Source organism: Mesoplodon densirostris, chromosome 2 (genome assembly GCF_025265405.1).
Source record: "Mesoplodon densirostris isolate mMesDen1 chromosome 2, mMesDen1 primary haplotype, whole genome shotgun sequence".
NCBI classification, from domain to species: Eukaryota; Metazoa; Chordata; class Mammalia; order Artiodactyla; family Ziphiidae; genus Mesoplodon; species Mesoplodon densirostris.
In genome coordinates this window covers 158,328,066-158,342,838 of record NC_082662.1, presented here as the reverse complement: position 1 = coordinate 158,342,838, position 14,773 = coordinate 158,328,066, and the positions used below count along the sequence as shown (strand labels likewise).

Here is a 14,773-nt window from a genome sequence, read left to right as displayed (position 1 = left end):
CCTTGGATTTATCCTCTGTGGGACTCTCTGTGCTTCCTGTTCTTGATTGCCTATTTCCTTTCCCATACTAGGAAAGTTTTCAGCTATAATATCTTCAAATATTTTCTCAGTCCCTTTCTTTTTCTCTTCTTCTTTTGGAACCCTATAATTTGAATGTTGGTGCATTTAATGTTGTCCCAGAGGTCTCTGAGACTGTCCTCAGTTCTTTTCATTCTTTTTTCTTTATTTGCTATGCAGTAGTTATTTCCACTATTTTATCTTCCAGGTCACGTGTCTGTTCTCCTGCCTCAGTTTTTCTGCTATTGATTCCTTCTAGAGAATTTTAAATTTCATTTGTTGTGTTGTTTCTCATTGTTTGTTTGCTCTTTAGTTCTTCTAGGTCCTTGTTAAGCATTTCTTATATTTTCTCCATTCTATTTCCAAGATTTTGGATCAACTTTATTATCATTACTCTTTATTCTTTCTCAGGTAGGCAGCCTATTTCCTCTTCATTTGTTTAGTCTGGTGGGTTTTTACTTTGCTCCTTCATTTGCTGTGTATTTCTCTGTCTTCTCATTTTGGTAACTTACTGCATTTGGGGTCTCCTTTTCGCAGGTTACAGGTTCATATTTCCCATTGTTTTTTGTGTTTGCCCCCAGTGGGTAAGGTTGGTTCAGTGGGTTACGTAGGCTTCCTGGTGGAGGGGACTGGTGCCTGTGTTCCAGCGGATGAGGCTGGATTTTGTCTTCCTGGGGGCAGGGCCTGGCATGCAGATTCTTAACCACTGCGCCACCTGGGAACTCCAAGAGCAGCTTTTAAAAATATCTTCTTTGTTCACATAAAGTATACACTTTTAGTATTCTAATTATACAGCCAATTCTAGAAATTTCTTTGTCTATATATACGTAAAAATAGGTTTTTAATAAATGCATATTGAACTGAATTTTTAAAACTCTATTAAAATAGTTATATATACAAAGTATATTTTTCATATATCCCATTTATAAAGTAGAGATACATTCTATACCAAAAGCTTCAAGTATTACCAATTTCTACGGAAGCAGAACCTGGAGTATCAATTCACATGTACAAGTGCCATTTTAAAAAAGCAGATATGAAATTTTTTAGCCCATAAATTTCAGAAAAGCGTAATTCTCTATATACCAAAATATACGGTTGTATGTTTAATTTTAAAACTTTCTTCTTTATCGTTGTCTTCCTGAAGTATAAACAGGATAAAAAATAATTTCTTTTTGGAAATAAGAATTACTGAGTCCTTACTAGATGGTAGGCACTCTCCTATGTGCTTTTACGTGATTTCATTTCATCCTCATAGTGACTGCCTGAGATAGGTAGTATATCTGTTTCTCAGATGTGGAAGAGGCACCCTGTGCTCAGAGAGGAGAGATGGATAGTTCAGATCTACCCAGCTAGTAAAGACAGATTAAACCCAGGGTTCTGCCTGGCCAACGCTCCCTCCAGAATGGTGAACGCACTTGATTCCCTTTACCATGGCTCAGATTCATTATGAACATATGTGCAGGCTCAAACTTGTCTCTGCTTTTGGGGTTCCAATAGTTGTATTAGAGAGTTATACTTCTTTGTGTCTAGTCGATACTGTGAATCGTATCAGGTATTCAGATGAGAATGCAGTTTGGCAACCTCTCTGTGTCACTGTGAGAGGAAATGCCCAAGACTTGGCATCCAGTACCATGATCAAACCCTTGTCTCTCGTTGCTTTGTGTATCCCAACATTTATCTGCCGATGTCTCACCTGTAGTTTTCCTACTTAAGCCACAGACTGGAAATCCTGGCATAGCTGCTTCCCACAAATCAAGGCACAGAGACACTGCCACCAAGAGCAGGCTTTAAGGTTCAAAGTGATTTGGGATTCAAAGACCCTTAGAGCAAGGAGATGCAAAATGAGATGGAGGTTTTGGGCATGAGCCCTCAAGATGGAGAAATCCACACCATAAGGCCTACAAATTAGTTTCAGGTGGGTGGTGACTATTTTGGGACCCAACAGACAGTGGGAAAACTAAGCTCTCCTGTTGCTCATTGAAGCCATTCCATTCTTGGAGTCTGAGGCCTACTGAGGTAAAGCCACCAGGTACTTGTGTGGACTCTGTTTGTTCCTGGCTCAGGAAACAACCCAGAGCTTTCTTCCAATACTCCGGTCTCTTTTGTGGTGTATGAAAAGGAAGAGGTTGTGGGAGTTCCCAGGGGACTTTGATGTCATATGGGGCTGGGGTTGAGGGCTTTGCATTAGGCTCCTGGTTACCTTATGGTGTGTTTCATGTCTAGCCCTCATCCAGCCAGGAACAAAGGACCTCGTATTGCAAGCCATAACCTATGGGTCTGGAAGTTTCTTAAGTTATAAAGAAATATTTATCACTTCAAAGAGGGGAAATGAAAAGGGGGAAAAAAGACACTGTAAAAAAAGAGTGTGGCTGGTCTTTCCCTCAAAGGAGGAAAGGAAGAAGGGAGAGTTGTGCTACACTGACCACTGAAAATCATAAAATCACCCTAATTGAGCCAGCAGTGCAAATGGACACTCTATAAACACACCACCAAGGCTCAGGAAAAATCAGTCTGCAGACAAGGATGAATTCTTATTAAGATGGAAAACATAGTTTACTCTCCTGCTCCCCATTTTAAGAAAAGGCCTCTGCCCTTAGATGTTGTACCCTCTCTGACACTGAGGACAGTTTTTCTGGAGCTTTATCCCCTTCAGAACCTGATAAAAAGAGCAATACACACAGAAGGTTGTACAGTCCAGCACCAGATTCTAATAATGCAACAACCATCCAACACCAGGGAAGACTGGAGATAATTCTCAATAGAAATTAAGAGTAATGTTGAGCTATAGGAAATAAAAGTAGAATTACTACATCAAATAATTTCAATATGGAAAATAAGTTCTCCAGGTCATTCCCCAATCTCTGAGGTGTTTTCTTTTATATTAAAGGATTTCCAGGGACAAAACATCCATAGTTCACTGTGAAAGACTGTTTCTTTGTTAATTAGTCTAGCCATCTAGGTATATTTCTTATAGATAACTGAATTTTCCTGTGAATTTTCATTGTTGGCTTACTCTTCAGCCATGGATAGGGTATATGTGCTTGAGGCACCAGAAGAATAAGAATAAACAGTTTGGCAGCTTCTAATCTCAGAAGCAACAGAATCTTCAATAGCTTCTCTTCCATGGCACAGTTCAAAAGCTAAGTGAGAGGTTCTGATAAAAACTTTAAGGGAGAGACAAGGAGATAGGGAAGGATAATTAGCTATGCCAGTTTAGAACAAAGTGTTAGCAAGGTGACACTCTTGTCCATGTCTCTCAGTTTGGAGATAGGGAGGTATTGTCTGCCTATGCTCTGGTTTACTGTCTCCAGCGATGGTCTATTTGAGTGATCTTTTTGAGAAATTTAAAGAAAGATTCAAGTGACAAGCAATTGGTTGACATAAAAAGTCTCATAAAAAGATGGGAAGCTCAGTAGCTGAAAGTTATCTTCTTTTCAGCTAATTTTGACTTTTGATGTGACTGTGGCTATCTTTCTGTGCCTACTCCATGTTTTTTCCCATTGTAAAGGAGAAGGGAGCTCTTACTTTATGAGTGGTGAGCTATTTGAGAAGTATAAAAATAGTGTGACACGTGCCTTCATAGCCCACTGGAAATAATGGCTCGTACATGTATGTGCTTATGCCTAGGTTTGTTTCAATAGACCAGGAGTGGCCACAGCAATTTTCATTTTCTTGACATCTGATGGCCTGGTGCCTGGGGAACATCAGCGGCCAACAGTGACCCTTTACCTGACCGATATCAGTGGAAACAACCACTCTCTTGGTGAGTCTGACAGTTATCCCTTTAGGACCACTAGAGGACTATCCAGTAGACCCAGGAATCAGCTTGATGTCTGTCTCTGATATTGTTTGAGACCTTGCTTACGTCATACAGATATTGAGAAGATAAAATGAATACTAGATATGGAAACTTGGTACTACGTGCAAGACTTAAAATATTATTCATCTCCTTGTTTCTCTTCAGGAAGCTATGAACTGTCATGCCAGCATAACCCACTGGTTATCAATGTAACCCATCACTCGAACGTCCTCTTCCACCATACCACCTCAGTGCTGCTGAATTTCTCATCCCCACTGGTGGGCATCTCAGCAGTGGCTCTAAGGACATCCTCCATCACAAGTCCTTCAGCTTCCAACAACTGCATCCCAGAGCACGAGGGGCAAAATCATCAGGGACAGAGGTACAAAGTCCCCTTTCTTCCTTTTTTCTTTCTTTTTGTTGTGATGTGTTGCTATCATTTTCATACATACTATTGTATATATAGTGGGTGCTTGTTCACTAACTAAAAATGGGTCTAAGAACTTCTAAAAAGACTTAAGAACCAAGCAAAGAACAATTCACAGAAGGCACACTTGTGTTTTATATTTTCCTCTTCTTTCCTTAGCTGAGAATAATGTTTATGTAAATATTTATCATCTTTAAGGTCTTAAAATCTTTTTTACATATAAAACCACTGCCTTCACATCAACATTGCTATGTAAACTGCCAAAAATTCTCTGCCAAAAACTCAATGTTCCCTAAGCGATGTATATTTTTTCACTTGTTCCCACCTGGACAGTGTATATAGCAAGTTTAACAATTAGTTTCTAAGGCATGTCATATAATCAATTAGATTTACATATGGAAATCAGGACTACATTAGCTATATGTGCCCTTCTGTGGACATCTGTCATTATCATCTAGATAGCATTTCCTGGACTCTCAGCTCCTGCTAGTAAGGAACTGTTCTTCATAGCATTGGTATGCCCAAGGTTGGCCCTGATGGGGCAAGGAGCAAGCCAAACACAGTAATCTGTGCTGCACTTGGGCTGGACTCATTCTATGAATGGTCAAATCAGTTGAGTGGCACTGTAGGTAACAGGGTTTGTTCCCTCAAGGAGTGAAGTGTCAGGCAATTGGGATCCTAGTCACAAAAGCTGGAGTTGCAGGCAGCACTCCATCACCAAGGAGGGACTCTGATACCACCTTGCCCAACCTAGGTATCCCAGAAACCCAACCTTGATTAGGGAATAAGTGTAGACAGTACTAATATAGTATATTAGTTATCTTTTGCTGTGTAGCAAATTATAGCAAAATTTAGTGGCTTATCACGGTTTCTGTCAGTGAGGAATCTGGGTGCAATCAGCTAGGTGCCTCTGGCTTAGAGTCTCTTATGAGGTTGCCATCAGCTGTGGGCTAAGCGTGCAGTAACCTCAAGGCTCAAGTGGAGCTGGAGAATTCACTTCCAAGTTCACTCCTGTGGCTGTGGCAAGCCTCAGGAGGTCTGCATCCAAACTCACTCACATAGGTGCTGGCAGTGGGCACGCTCACATAGGCATGGCTCAGTTCCTTGCCATGTGGGCGTCTCCATAAGGTGCCTGAGTGTCCTTATGACATGGCGGCTAATAATCCAAAAAATAAAGAGAACCGGAGAGGGTGAGTACATGAGAGTCTGCCCAGAAAGGAAGCCAGTCTTTTTATAACATAATGTTGGAATTGACAACCCATTACTTCTGGTATATTCTATTCATTAGAAATGAGTCAGTTAGTCCAGCCCATACTCAAGAGGAGGGATGTGCATCAAGGCATGAGTCATTAGGTGCCATTTATCACATGCAGTAATAGTAGTTTATGTTAATCAAGCACTAACTACGTGTCAGACATTGTAAGTGCTAGGAAGGGATAGGGTCTAGGTAATGGACATTGCAACACTAGCTAGTTCATCTGCAACTTTTAAGTCTCCTTAGTGAGCAAAAGTCTTCAAATATTAATGTAGAATGTAGACTTTCTTTGTGTGTGTGTGGTATGCGGGCCTCTCACTGTTGTGGCCTCTCCCGTTGTGGAGCACAGGCTCCGGACGCGCAGGCTCAGCGGCCATGGCTCACGGGCCCAGCCGCTCCGCGGCATGTGGGATCTTCCCAGACTGGGGCACGAACCTGCGTCCCCTGCATCGGCAGGTGGACTCTCAACCACTGCGCCACCAGGGAAGCCCTAGACTATTAAAATAGCATTTTTTACTAGAATTATTGCCTCTGTCCCATGTGTTTTCCAATTATTTTTTCTATTGGTTCTACCCTCTGGCCTCAAGCCATACAGAATTTCTTTCAAGTCCCTGAAACATGTGTTCTTGATGAGCTCCATGTCTTTGCACACAATGTTCCTACTTTCTTGAATGCTGTCCAGTACTTCTTCACTTCAACTCACACTTGACCATCATGATTCACCTTCATCTATGAATTTTTGGCAAACTCCCTCCCTGTTTCCGTAGGACATTGTACACAACCCATGCTTTACAAAAGCAGCTATCACATAAATATACCTATTTATTTACTTGTTGTTCTTTCCCACTCTGAATTCCCTGCAGTAGGAATTCTGCTCAGTATCTCTCAGTACCTACTAAAGGCCCTGGCGCATAAGAGGTGTCAGAAACTGTGCATTGAATGACAGTTACAGATTTTATCTCTAAATCTTCCACGGGACAGAACTGAACAAGCAAAGCAAAAAAGAAGTCACAACCTCTGTAGACCCCAAGGGACAAGAATTCCCCTCACAACAACAGCTGTGAAGTTTTGACAAAGAAGTTGATTAATTATGATCACTGCTGCTAGTTCTTCACTTATTTTCATTTGGCACTGTGGGATAAACAAGTTTTATACGCATGCATGCAAACCAGTAGAAATAAGATATGATTCTCCAGTTTACACAGAGTGTATCTGGAATGCACGAGAATTTCCAAACCACATGTGACTGACAGGAGCCATGCAAATTGACTTTTCCTTCTCGGCCAGAAAATCAGTGCAATATAGTAAATTTTGATACACAGGGAACCTAATAGATCCCACATAGTTTCTTTGTGGACAGATCTAAAATCTAAATCCCTATGTATTCTCAAAGAGTAGAAGTCTTTTAGCATCTTTGTATCAATCACAGTTGTAAATGTAGATAGACCATAATATGAAACCCTCAAATTCTGGGCATACTGAGAGGGATTCCTGGCTACCTCCTTCTTACCCCTTATGACCTGAATTCCATTAATACTAAAATGGGCAAGGGAGAGCTGACAGACGCCTCACGGTAGAAGATGTGTTATCCATTTTGTATTTAACCATTAATGACCAATGGTCGGTCCTCCTACAACACTTTATCCTTAAGTCAGCCTGACTGACCCACAGAATCTCAGCTGAAGGCCAGTAAACCTAAGTCTGGCTCTCCAGTGACATTCATGATCCTTACCTTGGACTATTTGGCTTTGATCTTTCTCTTCATCTTGTTTCCCATTCTGCTCTGATGGCTACCCAGTTTATGACCCTTTGGACTTAGTCTACTGATAATGAACGCCTTAGTCCTGAAAACCAACTTTAGTGTTCTTGGTTTTGGTCGCCAGTGCCCAGTAAGAGCTGAATTCATTCTTACTCTCTGGCTATTTCCTGCTCTAGCCACCTTGGGGAAAGGTCCTGCATAACCTTCCACAGGATCCCATGAGTTGGAGTATCAGGCAGATCCCCAACCATTCCAGGACTGTGTTGATGGCTTTGGGAAGTGGGAACCATCTTTTTGATTAATACAGTGGGATTTTGAATGTGTCCAAGAAACAATCCTGGCACTAATAGGTTAATTTTCCTAAATGAGTAGATTCGCTTGCAGATAATCAGGGCTCATGTTATCTACTTTGGAAATTCACAAGGTCAAGTCTAGAAGAATTTACTAATAGGCAAGAATTGCTGATGGGCATGTGTTTCTCCTACAACAGGATTCTGTTTTTTCAGTCACATGAATACAGTGAAAACATTAGTTGCAGCTTCTCTGACGCTACCTGATGGTATATCCATCAGATACCCCCGTGTTGAATCTTCTGAAGATGAAGAATATTATCGCCTTTTTCAGGACATAGGCTGATAGCAATGGTTGAAACTTCTGATTACTCATTTCTTTTCAGCATTTGTACTTTTCTTTTATTGATTTTTCTATCTACCTGCTCTATAAAGGGTTGGGAATACAGTATAACCTTCCAGACAATTGTGCTTCTTTCAGTTTTTCCTTGTATTTCAGATACTTCTGGCTTTTTATAATTTCATTTTACATAATTAGGTGTATAAATGCCTGTGACTGTTTTATTTTTATTAGGATCAAAGCTCTTGCCAACCTTTTTGCCCCTTTAAAAGGTTAAGGCTTGGGGGCTTCCCTGGTGGCGCAGTGGTTGAGAGTACGCCTGCCGATGCAGGGGATAGGGTTCGTGCCCCGGTCTGGGAGAATCCCCCATGCCGCGGAGTGTCTGGGCCCGTGAGCCATGGCCGCTGGGCCTGTGCGTCCGGAGCCTGTGCTCCGCAACAGGAGAGGCCACAACAGTGAGAGGCCCGCCTACCGCAAAAAAAAAAAAAAAAAAAAAAGGTTAAGGCTTTGTATTATGCTTTGTCTGGAATTAAAATTTCCATCCCTGCTTTCCTTTTGTTTTTTTTGTTTGTTTGTTTTGTTTTGTTTGCGGTACGTGGACCTCTCACTGTTGTGGCCTCTCCCGTTGCGGAGCACAGGCTCCAGACGCGCAGGCTCAGCGGCCATGGCTCACGGGCCCAGCCGCTCCGCGGCATGTGGGATCTTGCCGGACCGGGGCACGAACCTGTGTCCCCTGCATCGGCAGGCAGACTCTCAACCACTGCGCCACCAGGGAAGCCCTGTTTGTATTTGTTTGATAAATGCTTGCCTTTGTTTTATTTTTAACCTTTCTCTATCTTCACTGCCAGTGAGGCCAGGGCACATTGCTTTACTGCATTGTTTACAAAGACAGTAGGATTTCACTGTGTAAGACTACTCCAAGCTTTTATTCTGAAAATTTATCTCATGGTCCTCAAGCCTGTAGCATTCTTTAGGACTCCGTAGCATTTTTACCTTTGGGACAGTTATCTCCCAGGATTCAATGGCCTTTGCCAGTGGTTCTCCCTTCTCCCCACTTACTTCTACCTCACCCCACCAAGACCCTTATACTTCCTGACCGGAAATCTTGAAATGAGTAAAGAAAGGGTACTGATGAGGACTGATGGATAGAGAACAGAACTGTGACCCCTGAAAAGCAGTGCCCAGCTTTCTGGTCTTTACAGGGGCCAGGGAATGAAGAGTGACCTGTTTCCCTCTTTTCTTTTAGTATGGCTCTATTCTTTATTTGCTTTGCTTTTTTCAGAAAACAAAACAAGAAATGCATGTTTTGGCTTCCGGTGATATTTCTTAATTTAACTCCAATACATTTTGAAATCAGGAGAAAAATCCTCAGAGTCCAGCTATCCACCTTGGTTTATGGTATTGATAGAGTTTTCATATCTTTCTGTATTGTTGGTATTTAAGTGGGAAACAGGGAGAAATTACCTCAGAGTATTCTTGTGAGATTACCTGAGAATGATCCATGTGGAGTTTGTAGCACATTCAAACACCAGGTGGGAGGACAGCTCAGGCAGTTTCCACACCATTTCCCATCTTTATCATTTTTACCATCCTCCTTTTACAAGTTGTGACAGTTATCAATCAACTTATTGCTTCTCACCTCTAAATCCACCCTTATCACCCTAACTCGTAGTACTAGAGCAGGATTTTATTGATATTTATCCTTTGCTGACTGGCACAGCGTTAACTTTTGTCAACAGAGGGTTCTGGAAACACACTGTAGGAGAAAGGGTCTTCTCTTCCTGGTTTTGATGTACTTTCTTCTCTCTGGCTGCTGTGATGGGCTCAGCAGTGGTGTGCAGGACACCTGTGGTCAAGTACAGCAGGAGTTTGGGTTCCCAGTTGGCTCTTCACAACAGTAGCCAAAGATGATAGCTTGGCAATTGGTAATTGTGATCCCACTGCGTGTCATTGATTATTAGCATCCCATTTCCCATTGACAAGTAGCTCAGCACTGTACTCAAGCCCAAAGGCACAACCAAACAGATTCCCAAACTCTGTCTTTGTGACTCTATCCCCTACTACCATTTCCAGTTCCATTGTTTCAGTCAGTCAGTCAGGACACAGTAATTAGAATAGAGGAAGATTAATATAAATAACTGGTAACTAGTAACAGAGGATTAACTACTAAATGGTAAAGAGAACCCTAACATAGAAGAATGATAGATATAGGGAGCAATCATTACTTTTAGGGATGAGGGAAGAGTATCCAAGGAAGAGTACCTGACCCCCTCCAAGGCTGTGATTTTGATCTCATTGGAGAGGGTGGAGCAGTGGCACACTGGGCGACAGAGAAGTTTGCTGAGGTTTCATAGGCTGAGACTGGCAATCAAGAAACCACCCACTGGGGTGCTGATCAAAGCTCATTAAGAAGCTGTCTGTTGAGGTGCTATTGGGACTTTATGGAAAGGTGTCATTGGGGTGCTGCTAAAACTTTCTGGGAGGTCACCTGCTCAGCACTGATGAAACTTGATGGGAGGCCACCCATTGGGGTGCTGCTGAAACTTTGTGGGAAGTCATTCACTGGGGTACCTTTGCTGGGAAGCCAGCTGCAGTGCTGGTAGAACTGCTGGGACATGCAGGGTGTCACTGAAACTCATTAGGGGGTGAGCACCACTAGACCAAGGCTGTGTTGGACATCAAAGAGCTGCAGAATCAAGAAGAAAAAGCACATAGGAATCAAGAAGAAACACCCCTTCCTCCTGCAGTGTCTCTCCAGTTACGTCTACTGGGAAAACATGACATCGTGCTAAATGGCAAAAGAGCAATATTTGCATGGTCCATCTCTAGTATCGCAAAGCAGGGCAATGAAGGTGGAGATTTGGAACTGAGAGGGAATAAGCTGTAACTGGCAGAAGATATCTTGTCAAATAACCATGAAGAAACCCCTTCTCTCTGCCTTGTATGTTCCAGATTAAGATTTTCTTTAAGTTCCTGGCTTTAATACTAAGACCAATTTTCAATATAACTTTTAAGTAGACTGACCTAACTGGAAATGCATATTTTCTTTTTTTTAATGCTTTGAACTTAAGTCCAAGGCAAATATAAATTATAAATATCTCTTTAGCTTATTCAGTATAAATATACATTCTGATTGAGATGGAAAACAAGTAATAGATCCTCATAAATATAAAACTATCGTGGGTTCTGAGGTTTACCTTAAACTATAGGTTATCAAAGCCAAGTATTCTTATATACAATTGAATAGGACATTAATCTTTTAAAATGAATATTCATGTGGAAACCTGAGTTATTTCTTCTCTCTCTCTCTTGTTCTCACATTCTTTCTCACTCACTGTATAGAGTCATGCTTTGATCCTTCTTATCTTTGTGGATAATTGAGAGTTGAGTTGTGTAAAAATTTATGTCTAAAACAGTGAATATGTGTGTGTGTGTATACACATTGTATATACATTGCCGTATTTTATTTCACATAGAAGAAAGGCTTCTGGGCCTCCCTGGTGGCGCAGTGGTTAAGAGTCCGCCTGCCGATGCAGGGGATACGGGTTCGTGCCCCGGTCTGGGAGGATCCCATATGCCGCGGAGCGGCTGGGCCCGTGAGCCATGGCCGCTGGGCCTGCGCATCCGGAGCCTGTGCTCCACAACGGGAGAGGCCACAACAGTGAGAGGCCCGCATACCGCAAAAAGAAAAAAAAAAAAAAAAGAAGAAAGGCTTCTGAAAACTTTAATGTAGACTGATTTGTAAAACTAATTATTCTATATGGTGTGTGTGTGTGTGTGTGTGTGTGTGTGTGTGTGTAAAGAGGCAGACTATTCATCATTCAAAAAATATTTATTAAGTGCCTACAATATGCCAGGAATCATTTTTCAGTTGAGGAAACTGAGACTCAGTGTGTACAAATTCACCTTATTTAAAACTAGCAAAACTAAGAGTAGTATCAAAGTAATTTGTTTTTAGTAAAGAAAGCTTTCATTATATGAACTAAAAGCTGTATTAGAAACATACTCATGTGACACAGAGGTAGAGAACAAACGTGTGGACACCAAGGAGGGAAAGCGGGGGGTGGTGGTGGGGTGAATTGGGAGATTGGGATTGACATATATACACTAATATGTGTAAAATAGATAACTAATGAGAACCTGCTGTATAGTACAGGGAACTCCACTTCACTGTACAGTAGAAACTAACACAACATTGTAAAACAACTATACCTCAACAACAGCAACAAAATTGATTAATTAATTAATTATTTTTAAAAAGAAATATACTCATGTCTATTACTCTCCAAGAAATCCTTCCACCCTCCCTCAAACTGTATTTGGATTGCAGTAAGAAGATTTTAACTGGCCCTGGAATAATTAAAGAACACCTGTGTTTTAGATATGTTTATGCAAATGCAATATTTATTTTGAGGAATCCATGAAACCAAGAAATGTAGATGTGGGCTACAAGTAATGCAGGTGATCTGGTGATATTTGATGGAGTAGGTAATAAATGGTGGAATTGTAAGGATATTTTGGAATTTTGGAAAAGTTCAGGAAATGAATTATCTAGTGGGGCAATTTTATGGGCAGAATCCAGGGGATTTGGGGTCATTAGAAAAAGAGAAATTTTGCCCCAGCTCCTATGTGGTCCTAACCCAGACAAAAAGAATCTTATTCCTCAAGGAGAGAAAATCAGAAAAGAAATATTCCAGTCTCTTGGAGATTAGAAGTACAGGTAAGCCAGAAGGAAGACGACAATTTAAAGCCTGGTTTGTGTATATATTCGTTTTCTGCAGCTTAAACCAATACACATTTATACTCTCACCGTTTCTGAAATTCAAGATTTTAGGTCAGGCTTAACTGGGTCCTCTGTAGGCATTTGGTCCCAAAAGGCTGCCAGACTGAGGGCCTGGTTCCTGCTGGATGTTGCACAGATGCTGTCCTCAGTCCCTTACCCCATAGCCATCTCCATGGGGCAGCTCACACTTGGCAATTTGTTTCTTCAAAGCCACAAAGAGAGAGTCTCTCAGCAAGAGTACCTTTCAGTCTAAGATTGTGTACTCAGAAGTGACACTGTCACCTTCACCATATTCATTTGGTTAGAAGTAAGTCACTGGTCCCACCCGCACTCAAGCTGAGAGAATTACACAAGGTTGTGGATTCTAAGAGGCTGGAATAATGTCCACCAAAATATGTTAGGCTGGACTAGTTGACTGTGTGCCCAGACCTTGGAGTTACAAGGATCTCACTACGTGTGTCTCATGGCCTGATAGAGCCACACACTGTACTGGTGTAGTTTCAACTTACTAGGCATCTTGGGTCACAAGGGACATGGTGAGGAATTTGCATGCAGGAAAAAAGCATGAGGGAAGAACAATGATTCCCCAAGTAAGGTCTTTTCTTACAGGGATTCCCCAGTTCTTGGTAGGTGGATTATCTAAACAGCCTCTTACCAGAGAATGTCCTCTCAATACTACATTATCTAGGCCCACCACGTCCATTTTATGACTGATCCATTTCTACATTTTATTCCCAAGTTCATTTTCCCTTTTTCCTAAGCCTGAGCCACCTTCTCAATAGCTCAACCAGAATTGTTACAGTGTTCATTAAAGTGAAAAACAATCAGTAATATCAATTGGGTTTCCTAGAAAATCATAAAATTATTTTAAAAATCTGAAAATTAAAAAGTGGTTATTATTTAAATGATCTGCATTCTGACTCTTTTCATAATGTAGGACAATTGAGGGTTAATTTATTTAGCAATTTTGGTCTAGTGAAATGTGGTTATGTATGTGTAAGTGTGTGTGTGTATGTTATTTTACACAAGGCAGTCTTTTGGAGAAGATTAATATGCATTGAATTATGTAACTAAATTTTTAGATGATTTAACTTTTTAAATGATTGTGCCATTCAGAAAGGCATTATTTTTTAAGTAAAATATAAATATTTTTGTAAACAGCAGTGTCATCCCCAGATTTTCTCTTCTCTTTCTTTCCTTTTATCTTTTCTGCATAAATCTGGATTTTCCTCTTTAGTTAAAGCAAACTGAGCATGAGCACATAAAGTCTGAGTCAAGAGGAAATAATGAACACATACATTGTGGTCTCATATGATTGTATATTCAAGCCAACAGCTCTTAAGCAGAATTTATCTTTTGCATTAGAAACATTTACTATTAGGCTGTTACTGTGGACATCAGTGAGAGTTCAGCCTCCATCTCTTTTATACTTGACATAATGCCTCACGTAATTAACATACCTGCCATGTTTTGTTAATCATGCTTGTGTAAAGAAAAGAATCAGGTAATTAAAAATGAATAGGGACTTCCCTGGTGGCACAGTGGTTAAGAATCCGCCTGCCAATGAAGAGGACATGGATTCAGTCCCTGGTCAGGGAAGATCCCACATGCCTCAGAGCAGCTAAGCCTGTGCGCCACAACTACCGAGCCTGTGCTCCACAACTATTGAAGCCCGAGCGCCTAGAGCCCATGCTCCACAACAAGAGAAGCCACCACAATGAGAAGCCCACGCACCACAACAAAGAGTAGCCCCCACCTCGCCACAAGTAGAGAAAGCCCACACGCAGCAACCAAGACCCAACACAGCCAAAAATAAATAAATAAATAAATTTATTTTTTAAAAATGAGTAATCAAATAGTGTATAGCTGATTTGGTTTGAAGTGCCTCAGGATGCACAGAGACCTGCAAATTTGTGTACATGTATATTAGTTTAGTCACTTTTGTTTTCTCTGTGGAGCCTCTGTTCTTCAGATTCTGTTTCCTGAAGCAGGGACTGTAAAAAATAAAATAAATAATTCAGGGAGAAAAGCCAACAGTCAGCTACCACCAAATAATTCAT

General features: G+C 41.1%; 1 protein-coding gene across 1 annotated transcript in view; it reads left to right on the top strand.

Annotated features, from left to right (window-relative positions):
• Positions 1 to 14,773, top strand: part of PAPPA2 (pappalysin 2) — a 297,667-nt gene that overhangs the window by 191,619 nt on the left and 91,275 nt on the right. The window contains exons 12-13 of the mRNA XM_060088558.1: positions 3,688 to 3,823; positions 4,025 to 4,241. Coding sequence (XP_059944541.1) covers positions 3,688 to 3,823; positions 4,025 to 4,241 — 353 coding nt within the window. The remainder of the gene's footprint in view (positions 1 to 3,687; positions 3,824 to 4,024; positions 4,242 to 14,773) is intronic.